This window comes from Adiantum capillus-veneris, chromosome 29, assembly GCF_014529385.1.
Source record: "Adiantum capillus-veneris isolate H3 chromosome 29, ASM1452938v2, whole genome shotgun sequence".
Classification (NCBI taxonomy): domain Eukaryota; kingdom Viridiplantae; phylum Streptophyta; class Polypodiopsida; order Polypodiales; family Pteridaceae; genus Adiantum; species Adiantum capillus-veneris.
The window spans coordinates 70422466-70445853 of NC_140959.1; the positions used below are offsets into that span (position 1 = coordinate 70422466).

The 23388-nt window shown below is 40.4% G+C and overlaps 1 protein-coding gene and 1 pseudogene across 1 annotated transcript; both read right to left on the reverse strand.

The window, feature by feature from the left end:
• Positions 1-947: 947 nt before the first annotated feature.
• Positions 948-4309, reverse strand: LOC147419369 (uncharacterized). The gene is made up of 5 exons (XM_086505712.1): positions 3423-4309; positions 3126-3276; positions 1716-3014; positions 1480-1533; positions 948-1344 (listed from the first exon to the last, which is right to left on the reverse strand). Exons 1-5 carry the CDS (start codon positions 4307-4309, stop codon positions 1186-1188), a joined length of 2550 nt encoding a protein of 849 aa, XP_086361838.1. The 3' UTR covers positions 948-1185.
• Positions 4310-4645: 336 nt separating this feature from the next.
• The window catches only part of LOC147419370 (pentatricopeptide repeat-containing protein DOT4, chloroplastic-like), a 72943-nt pseudogene continuing 54200 nt past the window's right edge, over positions 4646-23388 (reverse strand).

Genomic DNA, 23388 nt, shown 5'->3' on the forward strand with positions numbered 1-23388 from the left:
TTTTAACATACACAAATTTTTAGGTATGACATAAATCACCAAATGTGGCTTGCATAACCATAAAAAAGTATCACCTTAAATAATGGAGTGGTAGAGCTAATATATATGCCGCACAATATAATGCAAATTCACATGAACTAAATGTTTTATGTGGTTGTTAATAGAATTCGCAAATGTTGCATATTTGACCCACCTGACTTTCTATATTTATTTCTAGTCATGAAGTTTGTTTTCCACATGAGAGTTGCAAAAATATCAAGTGTGTATACAATACCCTACTCATTGTTTTCTTAGACTAGGCTATGAGTTTTAGCAAAAAATCAAATGTTGTTTTGCCTAGGTGCTTTTCATGAGTGTAGTTACTATTGAGATTGTGTACAAAAGTAAGATATTATAATTTTGATGAGTACTCTAGTTAACATTTTACACGTTTGCAAAAGCATTTCTTGAGATATTTTATAGATTTCATGTACCATTTTATTTAAATTTGTGAGAAAAAGACAAGTAATTTCTTTTGTACCAAACTAGTGTTAATGTGCTGGAACGATCCATTGAAGCGATCCCAAAACTCTTGAGGCCCTGGCACATACTTTTCATATTGGCTTGTTCTTGATACGATTTCAAAGAATCTCCACAAAATCCCCCCTGCTTAGGCTTTGTGTCGCAAGATATGCATTTCAATTTGACAATCCCAAAAGATTGTGGGATTCGAACCCATGCACTACAACAACTACATTGTAAATATATGAGCTAATTGCTTAAAAAGCCACTCATGTTGCTTCAGAGGGCACCCATGCTAGCTAAAAATATAAACCTCAAACCGTTCTTTCCTAGATGCCCACACCCCCCACCCCGTTGCAATTCTGCAACACTGCAATTGGCATTAGCATACTCACAATGTACATTCCTTGTGTTGCAGCAAGTGCTTGCTTCGCATGAGGCACCTATGTGCATTGTGCACTCTTGATTCCTCAAACAAAATGTAGTTCCCCACTCCCAAGCAGGGATCTTTTGAGGATTCCCATTATTTCATTATAAATTTAAACAAAATCGTGTACCCCTAATAAAAAATCAAAGCATATTGAGCCTTGACTACCGGGTTAACACAGATAAGTTATGTTCATTTGTACAAGCACATAACAAAAACACAAGGACTTGGAAAGGCAAATCTAATCTATTTTGTCACTATGGAATTGGGTCATGGAGTAATCTCGTAAGCTGAGCATGGAAGTCACGAAGATCTCTGTCTAGCTCATCAGTTCCGAGTGCGCGATCAAACCTATTTGCAGAAACTCCTTTATCTGAATCGCTCATCATGCGATCTCCAACGAAAGACCTCCCAAACTGTATAGAACCCAATCATAGCATGTACAACATTTGAAGGGAGTGAAATTCGAGAGCTGTGCACAGATCTTGTAGAAAACAAATAAACATTAAAGCATTAGACTATATAGAGGGATTGCGCTTGCCAAAGCATACCTTGGTGAGGTTAGAGTTTTCACAGAGCATGATGGCCAAGGTTGCATCTGGAATCTGCAGAGAATAAGAAGAGAGAAGTAGCACAGCGATATATCAAAAATTACATAGAAGGCATAAACAACACCAAAGGTGCATGCATTAAACATGCACTTAAATTCTTTAATTTTGCATGGAAGTGTAAATGTAGCTAGATCAACGGAGCTTAAAGTTTATGGTCACATAAATCACACAGCTACCTCTTGAATTTCTGAGCGCAAGCATAGCTTTGCACAAGCTTCAGCAACCCTCAGCAAGCTTTCCAGAGTCGAGATTGATGCATCATCCATACACTCAGGTCTGCCATCACTGAACTCCTTGTTTCTTCTCAAAGCAAGGTAATAGGAGCAAAGAAGGTCATGAGCCTTTACACTGATGCTAACGGATGGTATGCTTGAAGCAGCCAAAAGATGCTGCTGCAAATCATTCGAGAAACTGCTGATGTTTGTACTTTTGTTAAAACCCATAACCAGAGTTTGCACCGAGTTAATGTTTGAGAGCACATCTGAAGGCTCTTCAAAAGCAATGTCAAATCCCCGCACCAAAGCTGGCGGAAGAGATCGAGTTCTTGAATCTGCAGTGCCCCGATTACTGCACTCCTGGGGACTCTCATGTGTGAAACCCCAAACTGTAGTGCTCTTAGAAATTTGCTCCAGCTTGTAATGCTGGGAATTTTCATACCGTCTGTCCATTGCGTCAGAAAGATGCTTTGTGTTTTTCACTGCAAGAAGTGAGAGGTCAAGAACAAGCACACCCCCTTTACTTAGAGCGATGCACCCAGCATGTAGCATCTGCTTGTCTTTGGAGGCATCATCCTGCTTGACCTTTCCTGCAAAAGTGCGGTTGCCCCCCGCATCATGCACGCTTCGTGATGCATACATAGATGCAGCTTGCAAAGATTGTAAGATACTTGCTGAAGAGAAACTTTTGGCAGTAACCAGAATATGGATTTGTTTTCTTGAGGTGATACCAAATTCCCCTTTGCAGGTTGTTGTATTAGGTGCCTCTAAAAGAGGATAATCTGAAGGAACTGGTATCTGCTGATGATCTTCAATTGTAGGGCTATTCATTGCTACTATGCTAAGCAGAAGTGCAATGGGTAACAGCTTTGGCCACAGCTGAGTACCAGGGCCATGGCGGCATAATGTGTTGCACAACCTTTCTAGTGAAACTTCCCCGTTGCTCTTACAGAAGGCTTGGCTTGTTTCTGGATTGACAAAAACCTTCAAAGTATTTAGATTAAATGGGGCAAAGATGTTATTAGCCTTGATTCGCACCTCTGCGAAGCGGTATTCGCTGGGAGGTAGGGCGCTGTTGACTGACATTGGTACACAGTACATGGAAGCGTGACCAATAAGGGCGACTGAATCGCCAATTTCAAGCCTTCCTGTTAGATCATCAAAGAGCGAAACTGAAACTAGAGTCGATGAGAATGCATTTGGAGCAGTAGCATGAATCCCTGCTGTCGCCATATTTGGCACTGGACCCAGCAAGATTTCCTGCCATGCAAAGGACCTTCCCCATGATTTCAAATTTTCATTAGGCTCTTTTCAACTTCATTCCAAAGAAACTGTGCATTGTGTTTTGGGAGGAAACAGCACATAGTGAACCTGGTGAGGAAGATAGTCGTGAGATTCGACATCTTCACAGATCCATGCCTGACAGCAGCCAGTGGGAAGCAACAGGTCACAACCATAGTATGCATCATATACATTTTTGCAGACTTTGCACCTAAATCTCTGCCGGAAAATTGTGATCTTTCTGTCAAGAAATGCATATCAACAAAATTACCATTTGACAGGCCTAAATACAAGGAAAATATTAAATGCTAGTATGAACAGGGGGCCTCTTTGAGACAAAACATAAACAAGCAAAGCAAGAGAATCTTCAAAGCAGAAGAGGTGTACTGTAGAAAACCAGAAAAGACTGGAGGATATGTTCTGGTGATGTTGGAGATGGCATACACAACACCATAGACATAGACCAGCTGCTTGGAGCTGGTCGGCACACAGCTGAAGGTAAGCTCAGAGGAGCGGCATTGCAAGGAACAAATCGGGAGAAGGGGCAAAGGCACAGATTTAAAGCGGATCCAGAGGCGAGAGCCACGTTCAGCGTAGGCATCGACAAGAGCAGGACGTCCGAGCAGGCAGCCCTTTCTGCTCCACAGCTCGCTAGAGGAAAGCAAGCAAAGAATGTGATCCATTAGCTCCGTAGCAAAAGCATCAGGATCTTGGAAAAGAGCTACAGCAAGCTCTTGGTCATGATCGAGAAGCTCCATTCCATCAAGCTCTAGAATGTCAAGTTGTGCTTCTGTGCTAGAAAGCTTCTCGGACACTACATCTACCCAGTGGTTGCCGTCTCCTCCGCAGGAAACCACCTGTTGCTCTATCCAAAGCTCCGCTAAGCTCTGCAAAATCACTCGCCAATTCTTGCTTGACGAGCTTTGCAGATGTCGCTTTGCGTTGGAGGAGGTGATGCTCTGCACTGATTGCCGATTCTTGCTAAGAAGATACAGGTCTTCGCTAGATGTGGTGCTGCATCCACTTGCGTTGCTATCGAAAGAAAGCCTTCTTCTGGAGCTTCTTTTTCCTCGCGAAGTTTCAAGATCGTCTTCGACATCGTCGATCACCTGGCTGTGGAAGCTTAGACTACTGAAGCTCCCGCTGCTAACGCGGCCTCTGCCTTCTTCGCTCAGAGACTGTTGGCTAGCGCATGGCACTCGTCTCGTCTTTGCTGCAGGTGGCGCCATTACCGTAAGGCAGCAAAGTTTGAACCGAAATGGCAGTCTTGCCATTTCGGTTCAAACTTTTTAAGAGCGAAGTATACTCTCTCTTTGTGTGTGTGTGTGTGTGTGTGTGTGTGTGTGTGAGTGAGAGAGAGAGAGAGAGAGAGAGAGAGAGAGTGTGATTTTAAAGGCAAAGTACTGTGTGTGTGTGTGTGTGTGTGTGTGTGTGAGAGAGAGAGAGAGAGAGAGAGAGAGAGAGAGAGATTTTAAAGGCAAAGTAATTTCCCAACATATCCCTACGTAACAGGCTAAGAGGGCTTACATTTACCATACATGTTCACAAGAGCAATGCTGATGAATACATAAGACTCCAAATTACTATGTGCAACAAGGTTATGTATGTGCTCACTTGCAACTTGCACATGCATCAAGAACACGAACAAATGTGATGCTATTTGGTTCAAATCTTGAGCGTTGCATTAAGGAAGTCCATGGGATAACATCATGCATATGTGAGTAGGAACACATGAGAGGCATCTTCTAAACTGCCACAATTTACATGGATGTGTGGAAGAGCATTGAAAATTTCAGCATCAGTCTCCAACCCATCGTGAACAATGCAGAAATGAATCATTCTACCTTCTACAAACATGGAGCTGCCTATACAAGCATCTAAAACACACATCTAGGTAACGTTGCTTTTGTCTACTTCTTGGAGCATTTTGCAAAACAATTGAACTGCTTCCTTATCATGATTGTGTTGTGCAGAAATCCCAATCATGGTAGTCCATGAAACCTCATCTTGCTACGACGTGTTCTGTAATGGAAATGGCCTATGAACTTTGAGGATAGCGGAATTAGGGGAATTAAAGAGAGCATTTTTGTGAGACTACTTTGAGAGCATAGAGGGTTGGCATGAACAATACTTTTGCAAGAGAGAGAGTTTAGAGAACTTGACAGTTGAGGAACTTTGAGGAAGCGGAATTAGGAGAATTAAAGAGAGCATTTTTGTGAGACTATGAGAACATAGAGGGTGGGTGAACTTAATTGATGGTAGCAACATAATCATAGTACTTAATTAACTTGGCATGAACAATACTTTTGCAAGAGAGAGAGTTTAGAGAACTTGACAGTTGAGGACCGTATGTATGTGGAGTTGCCCCTCTCAAATAGGCATTTGGAAATGCCCAGGAGGTCCTAGTGTGTTCACACACATCACTACCACATGTATATGGTAACAACTCCCCCCTGGGAGTGATGCGGTGAACGAGGGCTGGCACGAAGAGTAAAGGGAAGTGCCACCCTGAGGACAGGATCAGTCCACAAAGAGGAGCAAGCCCAAAGCTTTATGGAAAGCTTCAAACTTCTCAAGAGAGAATTCCTTTGTGAAAAGATCTGCAAGGTTGTCCTGTGTTGGCACATAAGCCAAGATGATCTCTCCTGCTCAGAGCCTCTCCCTGGCATAGTGGTAATGCACCTCAATGTGCTTTGTGCGAGCATGAAAAATTGGGTTCCTCGCAACTGCCAATGCGCTCTGACTGTCAATGTAGATGATGTTGGCAATGTCTTGTCCAACACCCAAATCAGCCATAAGGTGTCTGAGCCATACACACTCAACCATAGCTGTGAAGATTGCCCTTTACTTAGCCTCACAACTGGAAATGGCCATAGTAGGTTGCTTCTTGCTCAACCATGACTCTACATGAACTGCCAAGCATGAAACAAAAACCACTTATGGACACTCGTGTGTCATAACAACCAACCCAATATGAGTCCAAAAAAGCATGTAAAACTGGCGGCAATGATCTCCCCTTGGGATAAAACAAGCCAAGATGCAAAGTGCCACTAAAGTAGCAAAAAGTCCTCTTGACTGCCTGCCAATGCTTAGACCCTGAGCTAGGCATAAATCTGATGACTTGTGAGACTCCAAACTGAATATCCGGCCTCGTGTTGCATACATAAATGAGGTAGCCAATAGAAGTTTGGTAAAGAGTGACATCAGCAGGATCACCAACATCATGTAGACTCAACTTCAAACTTGTTTCCATGGGAGTGGCAATAGGTTTGCAGTCCTCACGGTCAAACTTACATAGCAATGTCTCTATGTAACTTTTCTAACACAAGGCAATACCACCATCACACTGCTTAAACTGTATGCCCAAGTAATGATGCAACAATCCCAAATCTTTCATTTGGAAAGTAGCATTCAAATAAGCCTTAAATTGAACAATATGTGCCTCATTGGGACCAGTGATCAACAAATCATCCACATAAAGAACAACAATGAGAAGTACATCGCTCTCACACTTGACATACAATGTGCTTTCTATTGGACTAGTACGAAAGCCTCGTTTGACCAAATGAGTGTCAGCTTTCTCATACCAAGCACGAGGAGATTGCTTCAACCCATACAAAGCCTTCTTACATCTAAACACTTTGTCCTCTTGTTCTTTCTTGACAAAACCGCGAGGCTGTGTTACATAGACTTTCTCAAATATTTCACCAATTCAAGAAAGCAGTAAAAATTTCGGATTGATGTACATCCCAACCAAAATGAGCTACCAAAGCACATAGAAAACAAAAAGTAGACAAGTGGGAGCAAAAGTTTCTTCATAATCTATGCCTTTCTACTGCGCATAGCCTTTTGCAACAAGTCGAGCCTTATGGCGATCAACCTCACCATCCGGCTTGTGTTTCAACTTGTAAACCCACTTTGTACCAATGGCCTTTGCCAGGAGGCAAATCACGTAAAGTCCATGTGTCATTTTCTATAAGTGCATCATATTTTGATTGCATGGCAACCATCCAATTTTTTGAATTCTGTGCTTCATAAAAAGATAGAGGTTCCTCTATATCACATAAGCTAGACACAGCCAAAGCATAACAATCTGACGCATAAGAGGCATGGTGAGAACCTGAACGAGTACGACTAGACAAAGGTGCATCCAGTCATGTGAGCTTACATTATTATCTCTAGTACATGACAACAAAGCATGAACATAATCTTCCACAAACACAACATCATGTGAGACCAAAATACACTTTATTTGTGGATGGTACAACCTGTAACCTTTGCTTTCAACACTATAACCAACAAAAATATATTTGACAACCTTATCATCCAATTTTCTGCGCTGCGGTTGTGGCACTAAACCATAAGCCAAACAGCCAAAAACACGCATGTGCTCAATAGATGGCTTTCTATCATGCCATGCTTCATATGGAGTCATCGACTGCAACACTTTCGTTGGACACCTGTTGAGTACATAAGTGGCACACATGATAGACTTGAGCCAAAACAAATGTGGTAAAGCTTGACTCTTGAGCATATATTGTGCCATTTCCGTAAGAGACCTATTTTTCCTCTCAACAACACCATTTTACTGAGGCGTGTACGCACTGTACATTTCATTATGGGCACCCTCCGTTTCGATCAAGGGGGGGAGTATATGTCTCATGAATTTAATGCATTTCTGGCTAGTGGTGGGATAAATTTGACCCATCTCAATGTTTTGCATAAGGCTAATACACCTTAAAGTGCATGAATCTGGAGAAAGTATTTCCCAAGGACGGAGTTTGCATAGGTCCACAAACATCACTATGCACAAGTTCCAATATGCATGGAGCATGAACTGACCCATCCTTTGGAAACTTAGCATGCTGCATTTTACCCAAAATACAGCCTTCATAAACATGTTTGACACGTGCTTCAAGAGGCGGCAAAGAAGCAACCATATCAGATTTTTGCAAACGTGCCCAAAATGTGCATGCCACAGTTTTTCATCTGAAACAACCCTTGAATCTGCAACAGCATTTGCAAAATTTTGTCCACACTTGTCATACAAAGTGAGATTATACAACCCACGACACAAAAGACCAGATGCAACAATTTCATCATCAAAACTGAGATCATGAATTGTACATCTGTCATCCATAAATTTGACTACAAGACCAAGTCTAGCAAGTGCAGATACAAACAAAAGGTACATTTTTGATCCTAGGTATATACAGTGCATCAACAATTGTGAAAGAACTACCATTTGCAGCAGTAAGAACAATCTTTCCAACTCCTTGAACATGATAAGAGGTATTGTTGGAACAAGGCACCGTATTTCCATGAGGGACAGACTCAATAGAGGTAAACAAATCACGATGTGAGGTATGTGCTTTGTAGCACCACTGTCAAAATAACACACATGTGATCTACAGCAATTGACATACATGCATCATGGACAATAGGATCATAAGTGTACTCTGCACTAAATGCCCATTCTGCATCAACATCAGCATCACAATCTCCTTTGACAGAAGACTCTACAATTGCTGCACTTCTATTGGACCCTGTAGTGGATCCAGCCTCTTTCTTCTTAGCCTCTTTTGCCTTCAATTTCGGACACTGCTTGATCAAGTGATCATTAGCTTCACAATAATGGCAACGCATCTTATTTTTGCCCTTATCACCAGAATTTCCAGACAAAGTGCTGCCAGCAGAAGCATTAGGAACAGAAGTTTTGCCACTCACAGAAGAACCATAAGAAGTGGCTACATTGTTGTTTCCACTTTTTCTTTGAGCTGCGATAAAAGCCTGTTCAATTGCACGCTACCTAGTGCCGTTTTTTTTGAAAATTGACTCTTGCAAAATAGCATTGTGCACAATGCATCAAACTTGACAGCTTCAAGATTTCCTTGGGTCATCAGTCTCCAAGTACTAGCAAAAGTCTGGTAAGAATTTGGCAAAGCATCAAGAACAGTCTGCACAAGTGAATTATCAAAAATGACTTCTTCTGTAGAAATTAGTTGCTCATTAACATCCTTGACACCAGCAAGGAAAGTGTCCATTTCATCTTCCTCATGCATAATCATCAATTCCAGCTCTTTACGTAGCAAAGCAATTTTAGCCTCATTACGGCTTGCATAAAGACCAGCCAGAATATCCCAAGCCTGTTCGACAGATTTTGTTGAACGAATGTGGGTAGTAATAGTGCGCTTCACAAAAAACGGAAACAATGCATGAGCTTGTGCATCTTTTACATCCCAACGAGCCTACTCAGCCGTAGGCAAAACAACTATGACAGTAGTAACCTTGGAAACAAAACCTAGAGCATCCTCAACATCGCCTGCATCCACAATACCAAAACGTACATCAATGCCTCGGACAATGTTCCAAACTCCCATCATGTAAGCCCACATAGGGTAATTGTCCCCATCCAATTTGTCCTTAATAGCAACAAACATCTTGAACATATTTGTGTTGTTGTCAGCCATGGAAAACGACTGCACCTGATGTGAAAATTGCCTGAAATGAGGAGAAACTGCGTGAGACTAGCATGTGCTATAAAGAACAAATGGCAGTAGACTGTATGGGACGTGTTATGCAGTAATTGGCATTGACAAAAACTGCATAAAATGACAAAATTGCATGCGTAGACCTGACAATAGTGGAAACAGAGGTCGAAATGAGCCCGAATCAAAAATCGAAGAAAGTGAGCAGGCATGTGTTGGAGTTGCTGGCGACTAAGCTTGAGAGGACGTAACCTGCTCTGGTACCAATTTTTGGAATTAGGGTTTTAGGGAAACACATATAGCTTGGAGAAGACGAAGGAAGCTCAAGGCACACAACAAAGAGTGTATTACTTAGTATGCAACAGAAAGATAGATAGCCCTAGAGTGATGGGTGTATATATAATGCACGGGGGGAAAAACCTCCTAAAGAGGGAAAAAATGCCCCGACGGTCCTAGTGTGTTCACACACATCACTACCACATGTATATGGTAACAATAGATGGTAAACTTAATTGATGGTAGCAACATAATCATAGTACTTAATTAACTTTTCATGAACAATACTTTTGCAAGAGAGAGAGTTTAGAGAACTTGACAGTTGAGGACCGTATTTATGTGGAGCCGGTCCCCCCTTCAATAGGAATTTTTATTATAGATTCTCCCATCAAGAGAGACTTGGTACAATACAATATTTGTGTTTCTTGTGAACTAGGTGATGTAATGAAGATGGAAAGCTTCATGCATCACAAGCATAACATAGAATTTGTAAAAAGCATTAACTATCCCAAGCCTCAGTCCCCAGGCCTCAATCACCTTCAAAGGTGGAGAGAGCTACTGGGGAATGAGGGTAGGGAAGAGGAAGAAGAAACATTCATAGGAGAAAGAATTAGTTATCACTTATCATCAATCTTCTTGCTAGCATACATAACAGCATGGTAATGAAGATGGAGAAGATGTCAAGCTTAAGCATTGAAGCATGGCTCTTGGTTGGATTTGCATTCCATAGCCAAGAGTGTTGATGTAGGCTCTCAACTTCTCTACTAGCTTGGAGAAGGAGATGGAGCTCTTGCACTTTTCACTTCCCACAATGAGAGAGTGTGTGGGAGAGTATACCCCCCGAGCAACCCCCCCGTCTTGCTTTGGTCAACCCCCTCTTCTAGCTCAACTTGGAAGCTCATTGGACCCCTGCAAGCCTGGCCAATCACATTCAAAACGCATATCAAGCACTAAGGGTATCTTGGGACAAGTGTCCCCCTTTCCCCTTTGAGAGAGAGGACTTGATAAATGCAAAAACAATTAGTTAAATCAATTAAATTTTCATTGGATCGATTGGGAGGCTAACCAATAGGCTTTAGGCACACCATGAGGGCAACATGGGTAGGGGCTTGACATGTGTTCTTGCTACCTCTTGAGGCTTGGGCTTACCTTGTGTGTGTGTGTGGGTGTTCTCTCTCATCCCCCTAGCTTTGGGGCTCGCCCCCTCCTTTGTAGGGATGCCTTTGACTTATGAGACAAAAGCACCTTAGTCAGCAAGCACGACAAAGCACATTAAGCTTGGGTAGTGTTCCCACAAGCACTTCAATCTCCTTAGTCGGCAAGCACGACAAGCACCTCAAGCATCTTAGTCAGCAAGCACGACAAGCACCTCAAGCATCTTAGTCAACAAGCATGACAAGCACCTCAAGCACCTTACTCATCAAGCACGACCAGCACCTCAAGCACCTTAGTCAACAAGGACGACAAGCACCTCAAGCTTGGGCCGGTGTCGTGCTGTGGCACGTACATAGTGTGAAATAAAAACATTCACCTCACTCTTGACACTTCTTGATGTATGCAAATAAAAGCAATCATGTACATATTGTGATATATGTTCAAGCGTCTACTGCGGTCATTATCATGTACATACCTATCCGGGGAGTCGTGCCCCTGGATGTGGCGCATTTGCGTGCTTTTCTACTTGTTAAGATGCTTAATTTGGTTTTACAATATATATATTCCAAGTGTTTCATGGTGGCACACTCATCTCGGCCTATAAAGACTGATGCGGGTAAAAACTACCAAAAATAGCAGCTAACAGGCGCCGTTGCAGAATTGCATGGAAAGTGACCCAAAATGGTATATTGATGGAAAATGATGCTTATATGATTTTTATGCTTATGCGGGTGATCCCACAAATTTAGGGATTTTTCTGACTTTGTTTGGGATTTTTCGCATAAAAAATGGCATTTTTTGGGTAAAAAATGAGCTAAAAATGACCTAGTTTTGGTCCAAAGTGGCAAAATGGCCCAAAAATTGACACTTCAGCTGAAAAATTCCGTGGGTAAGAGAGAGAAGGCTGATTTTTATAGAAAAAACCTGCAATTTATCACTACTTTGTAATGGCTTCCATGGTTGCTCAATCTATGTGTAGGGCAGTCCCGCCTCTTCGAAATCTTGTATCTGAGCTAGTGAGGGAGTGAATTAGGGTTTCCCCTTATCAAAATGGTATGTGGGCTTCACTTTAGAAGCTCTTAAATCTCTGTAAAATCAAAAAATTGTCGTCGCGAAGGTGGAAGCTCGAGCATTCCTTTCATTTGTTTGATGTTACGACTATGTAATTGGGGGCGAGGCTACATGAGACCATGAAAGAGGTCGGGTTTTGATTGAGAATTGTGCTTGTATGAGCATTGAGGTTTCATGGCTGAAACATTAGTGTTTTTCAATGGTCTTTCTAAGTGAAGTTGAATGTGATTTGGTGATCCTCTCATCATAATCCCGACTATGAGACAAGCAGACTCCAAGCACGATAGGAAAGAGGGTTTGTGACTTTGCTGTCACGAACGCTCTTAGATTTTCTATCACCCTTAGAAAGAGGGTTGGCGATTCTCCACAAATGCTTTCTCACAAAGTGTTTGTGACTCTCATCACGAACTCTCACAGCCAGAGGTTCTGCACCTTCCCAGCTAGACCGCACACATTCCAACATTTCTGGTGAACCCGACGCGAAGCAGCTGGGGTGGGGGTTCCAAAACTTGTTTTGAAAGGTTTAATTACAAATAATTAAAGCTATGGATCAACAAGAGCAACAAGGCATGCATTTTGATCAAGGCACAATGCAAATGTTTCAAGCATTCGCCATGTTTATGCAACAACAACAGGCTGCAGAAAGAAGGGAGGTGTCAACAACCAAAGTTCTTCAAGCTATTGTGAACAAAATGGACCAATTTGAAGGGAAAGATGTCACAAAGTTTCTTCGTGGTTATGTAAAGGAGATGGAGCTACAACGGGTTCCAGAGGTGGACATAATTCATAGTTTTGAGCTTGTTGTGGTCCCCGAGATTAGAGACCATGTAAGGGGAATTACGGAGGAGCATGGAGAAGGTTGGGAGCAAGTCAAATTAGCCCTAAAGGAGGAATAATTCATGGAGGACTCTGAAAGGGTTACAAAAAGAATCTTGTTGGAATGGGTTGCAAAGCCAAAAGAAAGACTTTCCATCACCGAACTGTTGAGAGAGTTTGAGCGGCGCTATGCTCAGCTATCAGGAACAGAGCAAGCCACTTTGGATAGTGAAAAGACTGAATTGTTCCTTCAAGCTGCAGGTTCTGAGCTCCAAGAAAAGCTAGAGCTACTCCTTGAAGACAAGAATATAGAACAGCGTCTTAACACTAGAATGGTAACAGGACACTTTTGTGTCCTGTTAAGTGACCATTTTGCTTGAATTATTTGAAGAGTATGAAAATGAATTTCTAGGTGCTATATATCCACAAAGTTGCCTTATGAGCTGAAAAAAACTTAGCATTTTTTTTTGAGTATCGATCTCACCATTAACCTTACTCTTGCACAACATTTTTGAACCTAAACTGTGTGAAAAAACTGGTCCTGTTTTTGGCTTTTTTTTTCAATTTTTGGCAACTACACCACTCTAAACTTCATGTTTGTGAGGTTTAGATGGCCAGAGTTTAGGCCTTCATAGTTCTCAACATGTTTTGATGCTTGTAGGGAGAGCTAAGTGTTAAAATTGAAAGTTATGACCGATTTATAAGAGTTGCATAATCCTGTTTTTTGGCAAAAATTAGCACTTTTATGATTTTTTTGGTGGCTTTCTTGATATCCAAATTCAATTTTGATTGTGTAAGTGTAATGTATAACATAAAGCTAATCTTCCTTGAGTTTTGGGGGACCTAATATGCTATATAGCATAGTATATGATGATGGTTGAGTTTTTTGATTGCTGAAGAATACGATACATTTTAGAGTAGCAAGTATAACTTTCTCAATATTGCTAGTTTTTTAGTCCAATTGTGTGTATTTTGTAGGTAGTGACCATATCTAATCATAGACTACAAACTTGGCTAGATATTGAGTAGTTTTTATGGGTTTCTAGAGGTCATAATGCTAAACCCAGTTTTTTCATGTTTGCTGTATTTAGCACTTTATCATTGCCCCCAAGGTTCCAATTGTAAGAGATCCATTATCTTTTTGACATGCTCCATGGATCCTTTTGAATCCAGAGGCCCAAATGGAACTAAGAAAACATGTATATAGTATTTGTATTGAGCGTGACTATAGAAACTTTGATGATAGGAGGCAGAATGGCAAAAATGCAACTTTTTGGTACCTATTTTTTTTGCCCAAAAAAACTTTAGTGAGGTAAAAGCAACCATATGTTTTGGTCACCGACCCATTGAAGTTAATGGGGCATTTTATCTCATGTCCTACAAAAATCTCCACTCTTATTTATATGCAATCAATCGTAAGAAATTGCTGTTTTGGGCAAAATGCACTGGTCCATCAACTTTGGAGGCTTGTAGTGACCAAGGGATGAGAAAAATTACAAGTTTCTCATTTTTTCCATATGTAGTAGTTATTGAACTATAAGCTCATGAAAGGATTTTTCAAAATGAGTGGATCTACTATGGTTTTGGAATTTTTTCCCAAAACCCTGAAAGGACACTTTTATGTCCTGTTAGGTTACCATTCTTGTGTTAAGGCTGACTGGAAAGAGGTTGAAGACGCAGTCCCATTGCTTGCTAAGAGGCAACGTCATAGGGACAAGATGGTGGTGAATGGTACTACCTCTCCTCCTAGCACGTCAGAGATTCCACAAAAGCCTATTGTTGTGAGTCCAAAAGGTGATAATTCAATGCTTGATGATCTTGTTAAGGGCATGCGAGAAATGAAGTTAAAGCTAACAAGGCTTGAAGAGAAAGGACAACCTACTGGCATGACAAAAATCCCAAAGCAAAGAAGGATTTGTGCACAGATGCATATGGTGTGATGGCACAGACCATGGCAGAAAGGATTGTGATAGCTTTAGTGAAGAGAAGCACATACGTGAGAATGGAGATGCAGGTCCTTCTACTTCAAAGAGGGTTACAAGAGCTGGTGGAAGAAAGGATCCAGGACCTTCTTATGAGGCTCCACCACATGTGCCTCCTCCTCGTGAGATTCCTATGGAGGAGGCATCTACAGGGAAGAAGAAAGAGCAAGGAAAAGCTAAAGCAAAAGGTCCTACATACAAGCTACAATCTGATATTGAAGCTGCCACAAACTTAAAGAAGGTAGTGGAGGAAAGGATTTTGAATAGCAAAGTTGAGTTTACCTTGGGTGAGTTCTTGGCATTGCTGAACGCGAGTTTCATGAAGAAATTATAGATATCATAAAAAGAAAGAGGCAAACTCTCACTGAGTATATTCCTCCACAGTTTGAGGGTGAAGGGGAGCCACTTAAGGCACATGGAATACATGTCCAAGAGAGTGATCGTGATGAAAGTGTGGTAGGATGCTACCAGTCTTCTTGATGAGATACACATGCTAGATTTGCAGATGATGATGATGATGATGAAGCCTCCTATAAAAGCCACTACTCCAAAAGTCATTGGGCAAGAGCTACAATAGAAACCTTAGTCAAGGTGGGTGATGTTGAGGAGCCATATGTTGCATTGATAGATCATGGCTCTGACATCAATCTTATGTCCAAGAGTCTTTACATGAAGGGTAAGTGGCCAATAGACACAGACCATGGGTGGATGATTAGAGCTACAAATAACTCATCAGGAGAGCTGTATGGGACTTGTCCAAATGTGAAAGTGACGATTGGTAATGTGAAGGATGAGCAAAATTTCTTTGTGTAGGAGATGTCTACCTATCCTCTTATCCTTGGGCAGCCATACATCACAACCGTTCGCATGGAAACAAAGGTCTTAGATGACGGTTCTGCTTATGCTAGGATAAAGAGCAGAGATGGGAAGCGAGCTGTGCAATTTTTGACTATGTGTGTGAATCACGAGAGGAACCGCAATAGTCTTCGTGAGTATCCTCTACCAAAAGCGAACAACGAGTTCAAAGAGTACAGGGAGACAAGGGGTTTTGGCCATGTACCATTGTGAAGCGGGATTGCAATGGTACAAGAAGAAAAAGATTCTTGCCTGACCCAAAGCGAGAAGAATCTTTTTCTACAGGTTTCCAGGGATTAACATAGCATGGGTCAATATGTTTTATGAAGCTTGAGGATATGAAAAGAAGTGCGCGACATTATGTATATAGTGTACAGAAATACATGAAAGAAAATGGTTTCATGGAGGATAGTGAAAACATTTCAGGTCTCTTTGAACAAGTTTCTCATGTAGATACTATGCTTGAGCTTGAAGCTATAATGGATTCTAACATGCAAGATGGAATCCACATTGTGGAAGTAGTGCTCTATGGAAATGTATGATGTGATCGAGGCTTTTGAAGATAAAAAAGATTTCAATGCTAATGAAGGACAAGAAGTGCGTGTGGAGACCAAGTACAAAACGATGGCAAAGAAAGTGAGACCAATGGCCTTATCTTTATCATCAGATTGTAAGAAAAAGCTAGAGCAAGCTTCTTTGCAGCCGAGTCTTAGGGATCCAAAAAGAACTGGACACAAGTTCACAATGGAATCCCTAAAAGAGATAAAAGTTGGCTGTGAGGAGTTTTTAACAGAAGAAGCGTTTTAAAGAAATGCTTTCAAGACATTGTAGGGCTTTTTCTTTCCAGCCACATGAGATAGGGTGTGTTGATCCTAATGTTGTTGCACCTATGGTGATCTTCACTATCCCTCATGTACCTTGGAATCTACACCCAATTTCGGTTCCGAAAGCACATTTGCCAAAGTTAATAGAACTACTCAATGAAAAGATTAGCATGGGTGTCTTGGAGCCTTCTTGTGCGCCATATTCAAACAGGCGGTTCACTGTGCCTAAGAAGAATGGATCTTTGTGGTTCATACAAGATATGCAACTTGTAAACAAGGTTACCATAAGGAATGTGGGTACAGGACCTATAGTGGATGAATTTACAGAGGCGTTTGCAGGAAGGTCAATTTACTAAATGGGAGATCTCTATTTAGGGTACGATCAATTTCAGCTAGATGTTGATAGTAGAGATCTGACAACTATGAAAACACCTTTGGGACTGGTAAGTATGTGTACCTTACCTCAAGGAGCAACAAATTCATTTGCACATATGATGAATGGGATGAACAAGGTTCTACGTGACTTCATACCTCAAATCACAATGCCATTTCTTGATGATGTGCCCATCAAAGGATGTGAAGAGAAAGATAAAGATGAAGCTATGGTTTCAAGGGGGTGCCGTAAGTTTATTGTAGACCATATCGAAGATTGTGAGAAGATTTTGTCAAAGCTGGAAGAAGTTAATTTTACCTTGTCAGGGAAAAAATCTGTATTTGGTATCAATGAAGTGTTGATTGTGGGGCATATGTGTGGTCCTTATGGTAGAAGGCCTTGTCCAAAAAAGATGGATGCAATTAAAAACATGAAAGAAACATATACAACTATAACTGAAGTTCAAAGATTTCTTGGTGCTTGCGTCTTCTATCTTATTTGGATACCACATTATGCACATGTAGCAGATCCCCTTTATAGGTTATTGAGAAAGAATCAAAAGTTTTGATGGGAAGAAGAGCACACAAAAGCCATGAGAAAGCTAAAGAAGCTACTTCTTTCATCGCCAACCTTGAGAAAGGTAGACTATGCATGTGAGAGACCTGTCATTGTGATAGTGGACACGAGTCCTACAGGGATAGGATGGGAAGTAGGGCAAGATGATGATGAAGGAAAAAGGTATGTAATGAGATTTGGAGCCAAGATTCTAAGTTCTCGCCAATGAGATTATGCACAAGTAAAAAGGGAACTATGGGGGGTGGTTACATCATTGAGGTGTGACAAGGAGTACTTGATAGGGGCACCAGTGGTTGTGGAAATTGATTGTTTGCCTCTTCTTGGAATGATCACAAACTGTCTGACACATCAGCTGAAAATGCCGTGGGCAAGAGAGAGAAGGCTGATTTTTACAGAAAAAACCTGCAATTTATCACTACTGTGTAATGGCTTCCATGGTTGCTCAATCTATGTGTAGGGCAGTCCAGCCTCTTCGAAATCTTGTATCTGAGTTAGTGAGGGAGTGAATTAGGATTTCTCCTTATCAAAATGGTGTGTGGGATTCACTTTAGAAGCTCTTAAATCTCTGCAAAATCAGAAAATTGTCGTCGCGAAGGTGGAAGCTCGAGCATTCCTTTCATTTGTTTGATGTTACGACTATGTAATTGGGGGCGAGGCTACATGAGACCATGAAAGAGGTCGGGTTTTGATTGAGAATTGTGCTTGTATGAGCATTGAGGTTTCATGGCTGAAACATTAGTGTTTTTCAATGTTTTTTTAAAGTGAAATTGAATGTGATTTGGTGATCCTCTCATCATAATCCCGACTACGAGAACAAGCAGACTCCAAGCACGATAGGAAAGAGGGTTTGTGACTTTGCTGTCACGAACGCTCTTAGATTTTCTGTCACCCTTAGCAAGAGGGTTGGTGATTCTCCACAAATGATTTCTCACAAGTGTTTGTGACTCTCATCACGAACTCTCATAGCCAGAGATTCTGCACCTTTCCAGCTAGACCGCACACATTCCGACACCGGGTTCCCACCTCAAGCACATCCCTAGCTTACCTAAGGTCAAAGGACTTTTAACACCAACCTTTGGAGGTCTTCAATGAAGATAACCCTAAGGCGTTTAAGCTCCATTGGCTAGCCTTGCTCTTTGAAAAATCATCTCTCATTTGGACTCCTTTACCATTGGCCCCGTGTTGAGATAGATCTGTAAGCACATGTCTATATTCTAACCATTGTTCCCGTTTATTCTCCCACATTAAATGATTAGTGTAATATGAGAAAATCAATTTGGTTGGTTAGATATTATATTTTATGACATGTTCTCAAAGACCTTACAAGCATCCTTTACATTACCATACCTGCCATGGCTACTTTTGAGAGAATTGCTAATGACAATGTTTGATTCACGCCCTAAATTTAGAATGTGAACATGCCTATACTTTACTTTTATTAGTGTTGACAAAGTAGCGCATGCATCTAGCATACATAAACAAGCAACCTCTCTAGCCTTATTCCTTTGTGTCGCACTTGACTAAAAAGGGAAAGCACTTTTGCAGATTTTCTTTGTTGAGCCAGTCTTGATTGCATGGTAGAGCATGAAGCTGAATTGTGATCTTTGATTATCTAAAAAACTCTTTGTGCATTCTGAAGTCTTCCACACTTAGCATACATATTCAAAAACTTTTTTCCCAGCAGCATGTCCTGAACCCCTGTTCACAATGAAACCATGAATTTCTCTTCTTTAAGGTTCCTCAACCCCACAAGCATCAGTTACGCCCTAAAAATGTCACCTTGTCAAGGCAAATTCCTGCTTGAAGAATCTGGTTCAAAACTTGGTATGCTTCTCTTGCTTGGGCTTGTCAAATCAAAGGGTTTGATGAAACCACATCTCTGGGCTACATACAATCATAAACATGATGTGCATCATCCAACATTTCATGTGCATTATAAAGCTTGATTCTCATGTTCCCTAGAAATTCCTTTTTATCTCATATTATTCCTAGGGTAAAAATACTTGGATACTAGGCTACCTGCCTTGCTTTTGATTTGGTTATTTGTAACCTATTTTGCACATAATATTGTATGGTAATGGTTCCTTCCTAAAACTCAAATGTATGAGCATATTTTTGGCTTGATACTAACCTCATATGGATGCTCTTAATACTGACATGTAGTTGAAGTAAACATAAGGCTGGAAGTTTTTCATAGCATATGGTTTTTGATTTAAAGCGAGATAACTTCAAAATCTAGGAACAATAACATCCAGTAGGCAGTTGAAGGAGATTACATTTAATTTATTGACCGTATATGCATGTATAATAGTCATATGCAGTAGTCTAAGAACTTGGACTTGGTTTTTAACTATCTGTCTTTGTATTACTTTAAGATATCACCTTCCAGTTGTCACCAATATCTCATAAATAGGTATGTATTTCAGTAAGAAGCTAAAAGCATGAAGTTCACTTACAATGTACTGCTAGAATGTGTGTTTGTACTGACCCAGCCACGATGGCAGTTATCAATGAGAAAATGATTTTAGAACGTACCAAGCAGGAACGAAACCCCTTTGTAGCTAGTCACAATACAAGTGAAATAACCATGTCTAGGATTAGACCATTTCTTGCCTGAAAAGCCAAGAATGTTGTACAATATCTTGAATAAATATCATTGTACTAACAATATAGTGTGCGGTGGGTTTTTTATGGGATTGACAACGATGACAAGCGGTTAATGTTGCCTTGTACCTGTCTTCCCACAATGTCAGGGTGTGTTTTAAACATATGTCTTGTTGGATGGTGGCATGTATAAACTTCAGTCTTGTTCCTTAGAGGATTCGTCTCCATAACCTTTGTATCAAAATAATGTATTTCGATCATTATTATAAATGAAAGTGATTTTGCATATATCAAAAGTGTTTTATTTTCTTGGTGTTTAGTATAATTTAATTATACTTATATATCAAAGGGGATTTTCATAATAAACACACACCATAGTGTCTCCTCGATTACTCTTGGTCGAGTAATCCTGTATAATTAAATTGTATAATATCCAAAAAATGACCTATTACTAATAAATATTTCTTCATAGCAGGTAGGATGGATTTCCTCCCTAACCAAACTAGGCTATGCAAACAAACAGAGGATACCAATTCCACCTACGACCACACAGTGTATTCTCTTGTTTTAAAGCGCCCGAGTTCCATAAACGGCTTCTAGATTTTGAATCTGAAGCTTTATCTAGTGGTTTCTTATCTGTTCTAAACATTGCTTCAGTTAATGATTGGATTTCTCTCCTTGAATCTTCTAGAAAATAGCCTTCTAGTCTTCTTTCTTTGTCTGTGAATTTCCTACTTAATGTTCCTTTTATTCATACTCAAGATAGTGCTGATTTGGACTTTTACTTTTCGTCTCTTCCTACTATTGTAAATAAACTCCTTTGATCTCCTTGATCCACAAGAGCAAGAATCCTTCTCACCCCTTGCAAGCACTCCGTCATTATCTAAGCCTGAAAAATCTATTTCACATATCTTCTATGGTGTAGTCCCTCTCATTCCCCCTAGACAAGTAAAGTTAGATTCTATTTGACTCGACAACAACTTTGGAATTTTGAGCTTATCAACCATTGTGCACCTTTTTCTATCAACTCTTTGGCCTTACTGTGCAGTATACCAATTGAACTTGTGGAACAGTCTTGGGGGGTGTACCTCTTTTAAAATTTCAACAAGATTATATTAACAGAAGGGGTTTTTAAATTTATTTTAGAGAAAAACCCGTAATTTTTAATTTGAAGAAAAAGGGGTCATTTTTTTATTTTAAGCATGTAAATAAAGGTGGTTTTTTAATACCCTTTGAATGCACGTATATGAATAGTGTCTCAAAGGTGCACCCCCTGAGGAAACAGTGTAGAACCACAACTTTACAAGCTAAACATCTTTTGTTTGTTGATATTTCTTTTGAGCTTCAACATATTTCTTTAGCGCACGTAGACTCTAACAAATGCTCTAACACATCTCTGGGGGCAAGAACAAAAGGTTTATCACTTGCAGATTGGGTTAAAAACACAAAGAAGTTTCTCAAAAATTGTTGGAATACATATAGACCTCTTGTCAAATGAGCATGCAGAAAACTTAACCCTAGTTCAACCTCTAATGCGTCTACACTATGGGTAGACCATCTATTATGGTATGTGTTTCAAAATCTACCTAAGTTTTCCTTCAAATCGGGACCAGCACAAGTGTATGCATTCATAGCATGGGAAGCTACTTTACCGCTGGAAATACGTCATGCTAGTTTAGTTTATTATCACTTTCATGAGCATATGCTTGAAGCTGCTCGTAAGCTAGTTCTATATTCCCCCAAAAAATCCTCTACTACCCAGATTTGCCAATTCATCCATAGCTAATACCATCAAAAATATCCTTAGACCTCTGAAAGGCAAAGAACCCATGAAGAAGATCATGCATACACCTAGCAGTGCATCATCTACTGTACATAAGAAATCTTGACAATTTTAACAATGCCACATAATACATAAAGAAATACACCGAATATGGTCCCACGTAAATTTGGCAACATATGGTTTTTTAGCAAACAAAAGATAACTGCACCAAATGCTCGACCAAATGACTTGTACACGGTTAAGTATCACTTTGGCAGTATATGGACTTTGGCAAACCAAAATTAAAGCACCAAATAGTGGTACATGTGATACAGAGTATAAAACGATTGCAATTTTCCTCTCTTCTCGTCTGCAAAAACTCGATATCTCTCTACGAAGGTTTTTGTATGCACTGATATCGCTACTAGTTTCATACACACAAACCTTTTTTTTTTCTCTCTCTCTCTCTCTCTCTGTCTCTCTCTCTCTCTCTCTCTCTCTCTCTCTCTCTCTCTCTCTCTCTCTCTCTCTCTCTCTCTCTCTCTCTCACACACACACACACACACACACACACACACACACAAAGCCAGCCGCATACACTCCACAAATTTGATTTCAGTTACAAAGTGGACGACCTTCCCTGACGTACTCCATTATATCTTTGAGTAGCTGCTTAACGCCTTCCCAACTGACGTATTCCCTACAACAATTTCGGGTATAGATTCTTGATCATCCCTGATTTCATTTACCACATGATTTTTTGGGTTTTTTCCTACGGGTTTTATATGTATGCTTGATCATGCTCAAGTAATTAAATGACTGGTTGGTCTCTCCCTCCTTGTTAGTCTATTTGTGTGTGTGAGCATTCCCAGATTATCTTAAGCTAGCACATAAGATTGGTTTTTAATAGCAGCATGTACATCTGACAATTAACGATCGAAATACGCAGTACACATGATCACAAACTCTACAAGCATCAACACTCATGGCAACCTCTTCCAACAGCCAGGTAAATTCACAAAATTTAATGAAATGTGTCTATATAGATTCTTCACAATATACAAAAAAGAGAAAAAAAAAGTTAATATATGGCTGAAAATGAGTTATGAATCCTACTTGAGTGAAAAAATCACACACACACAAACACACACAGTATAAATTTTCTTGGTTTCCCTAGTATAAATTTCCTGGGATTGTTGGCATGGGGTACTGATACTGGTACTTACTAAGACCACTGGACTGTACTAGTACTGGTATTGGTACACACATAATTGGTTATTGCATGTTGCCATTTCCTTGGTATAATTTGTTGGAACGGTTGGCCTAAAATACCTTTGGTACTGAATAAGCACTACTGGATTGTACTAGTACTGGTACTACTACACACACATAACTGGTTATTGCCTATTTCCATTTCCCTGGTATAATTTCTTGGAACGGTTGGCCTAAAATACCTTTGGTACTAAATAAGCACTACTGGTAATGGCACTATACACTACTGATGCTGATACTGCTATACTCGTACTGGTACTGACTGGTACTGGTATTGTATATACTGGTACTGGTACACA

Excerpts from the sequence above, each read along its gene's own strand:
- LOC147419369 (XM_086505712.1), bottom strand. The coding sequence starts at position 4,309 with ATGGCAAGACTGCCATTTCGGTTCAAACTTTGCTGCCTTACGGTAATG. Across the intron at positions 3,277-3,422 it reads GTCTTTTCTGGTTTTCTACA|AAAGATCACAATTTTCCGGC; the intron begins GTACACCTCTTC and ends ATTTCTTGACAG. Across the intron at positions 3,015-3,125 it reads ACGACTATCTTCCTCACCAG|GAAATCTTGCTGGGTCCAGT; the intron begins GTTCACTATGTG and ends TTTGCATGGCAG.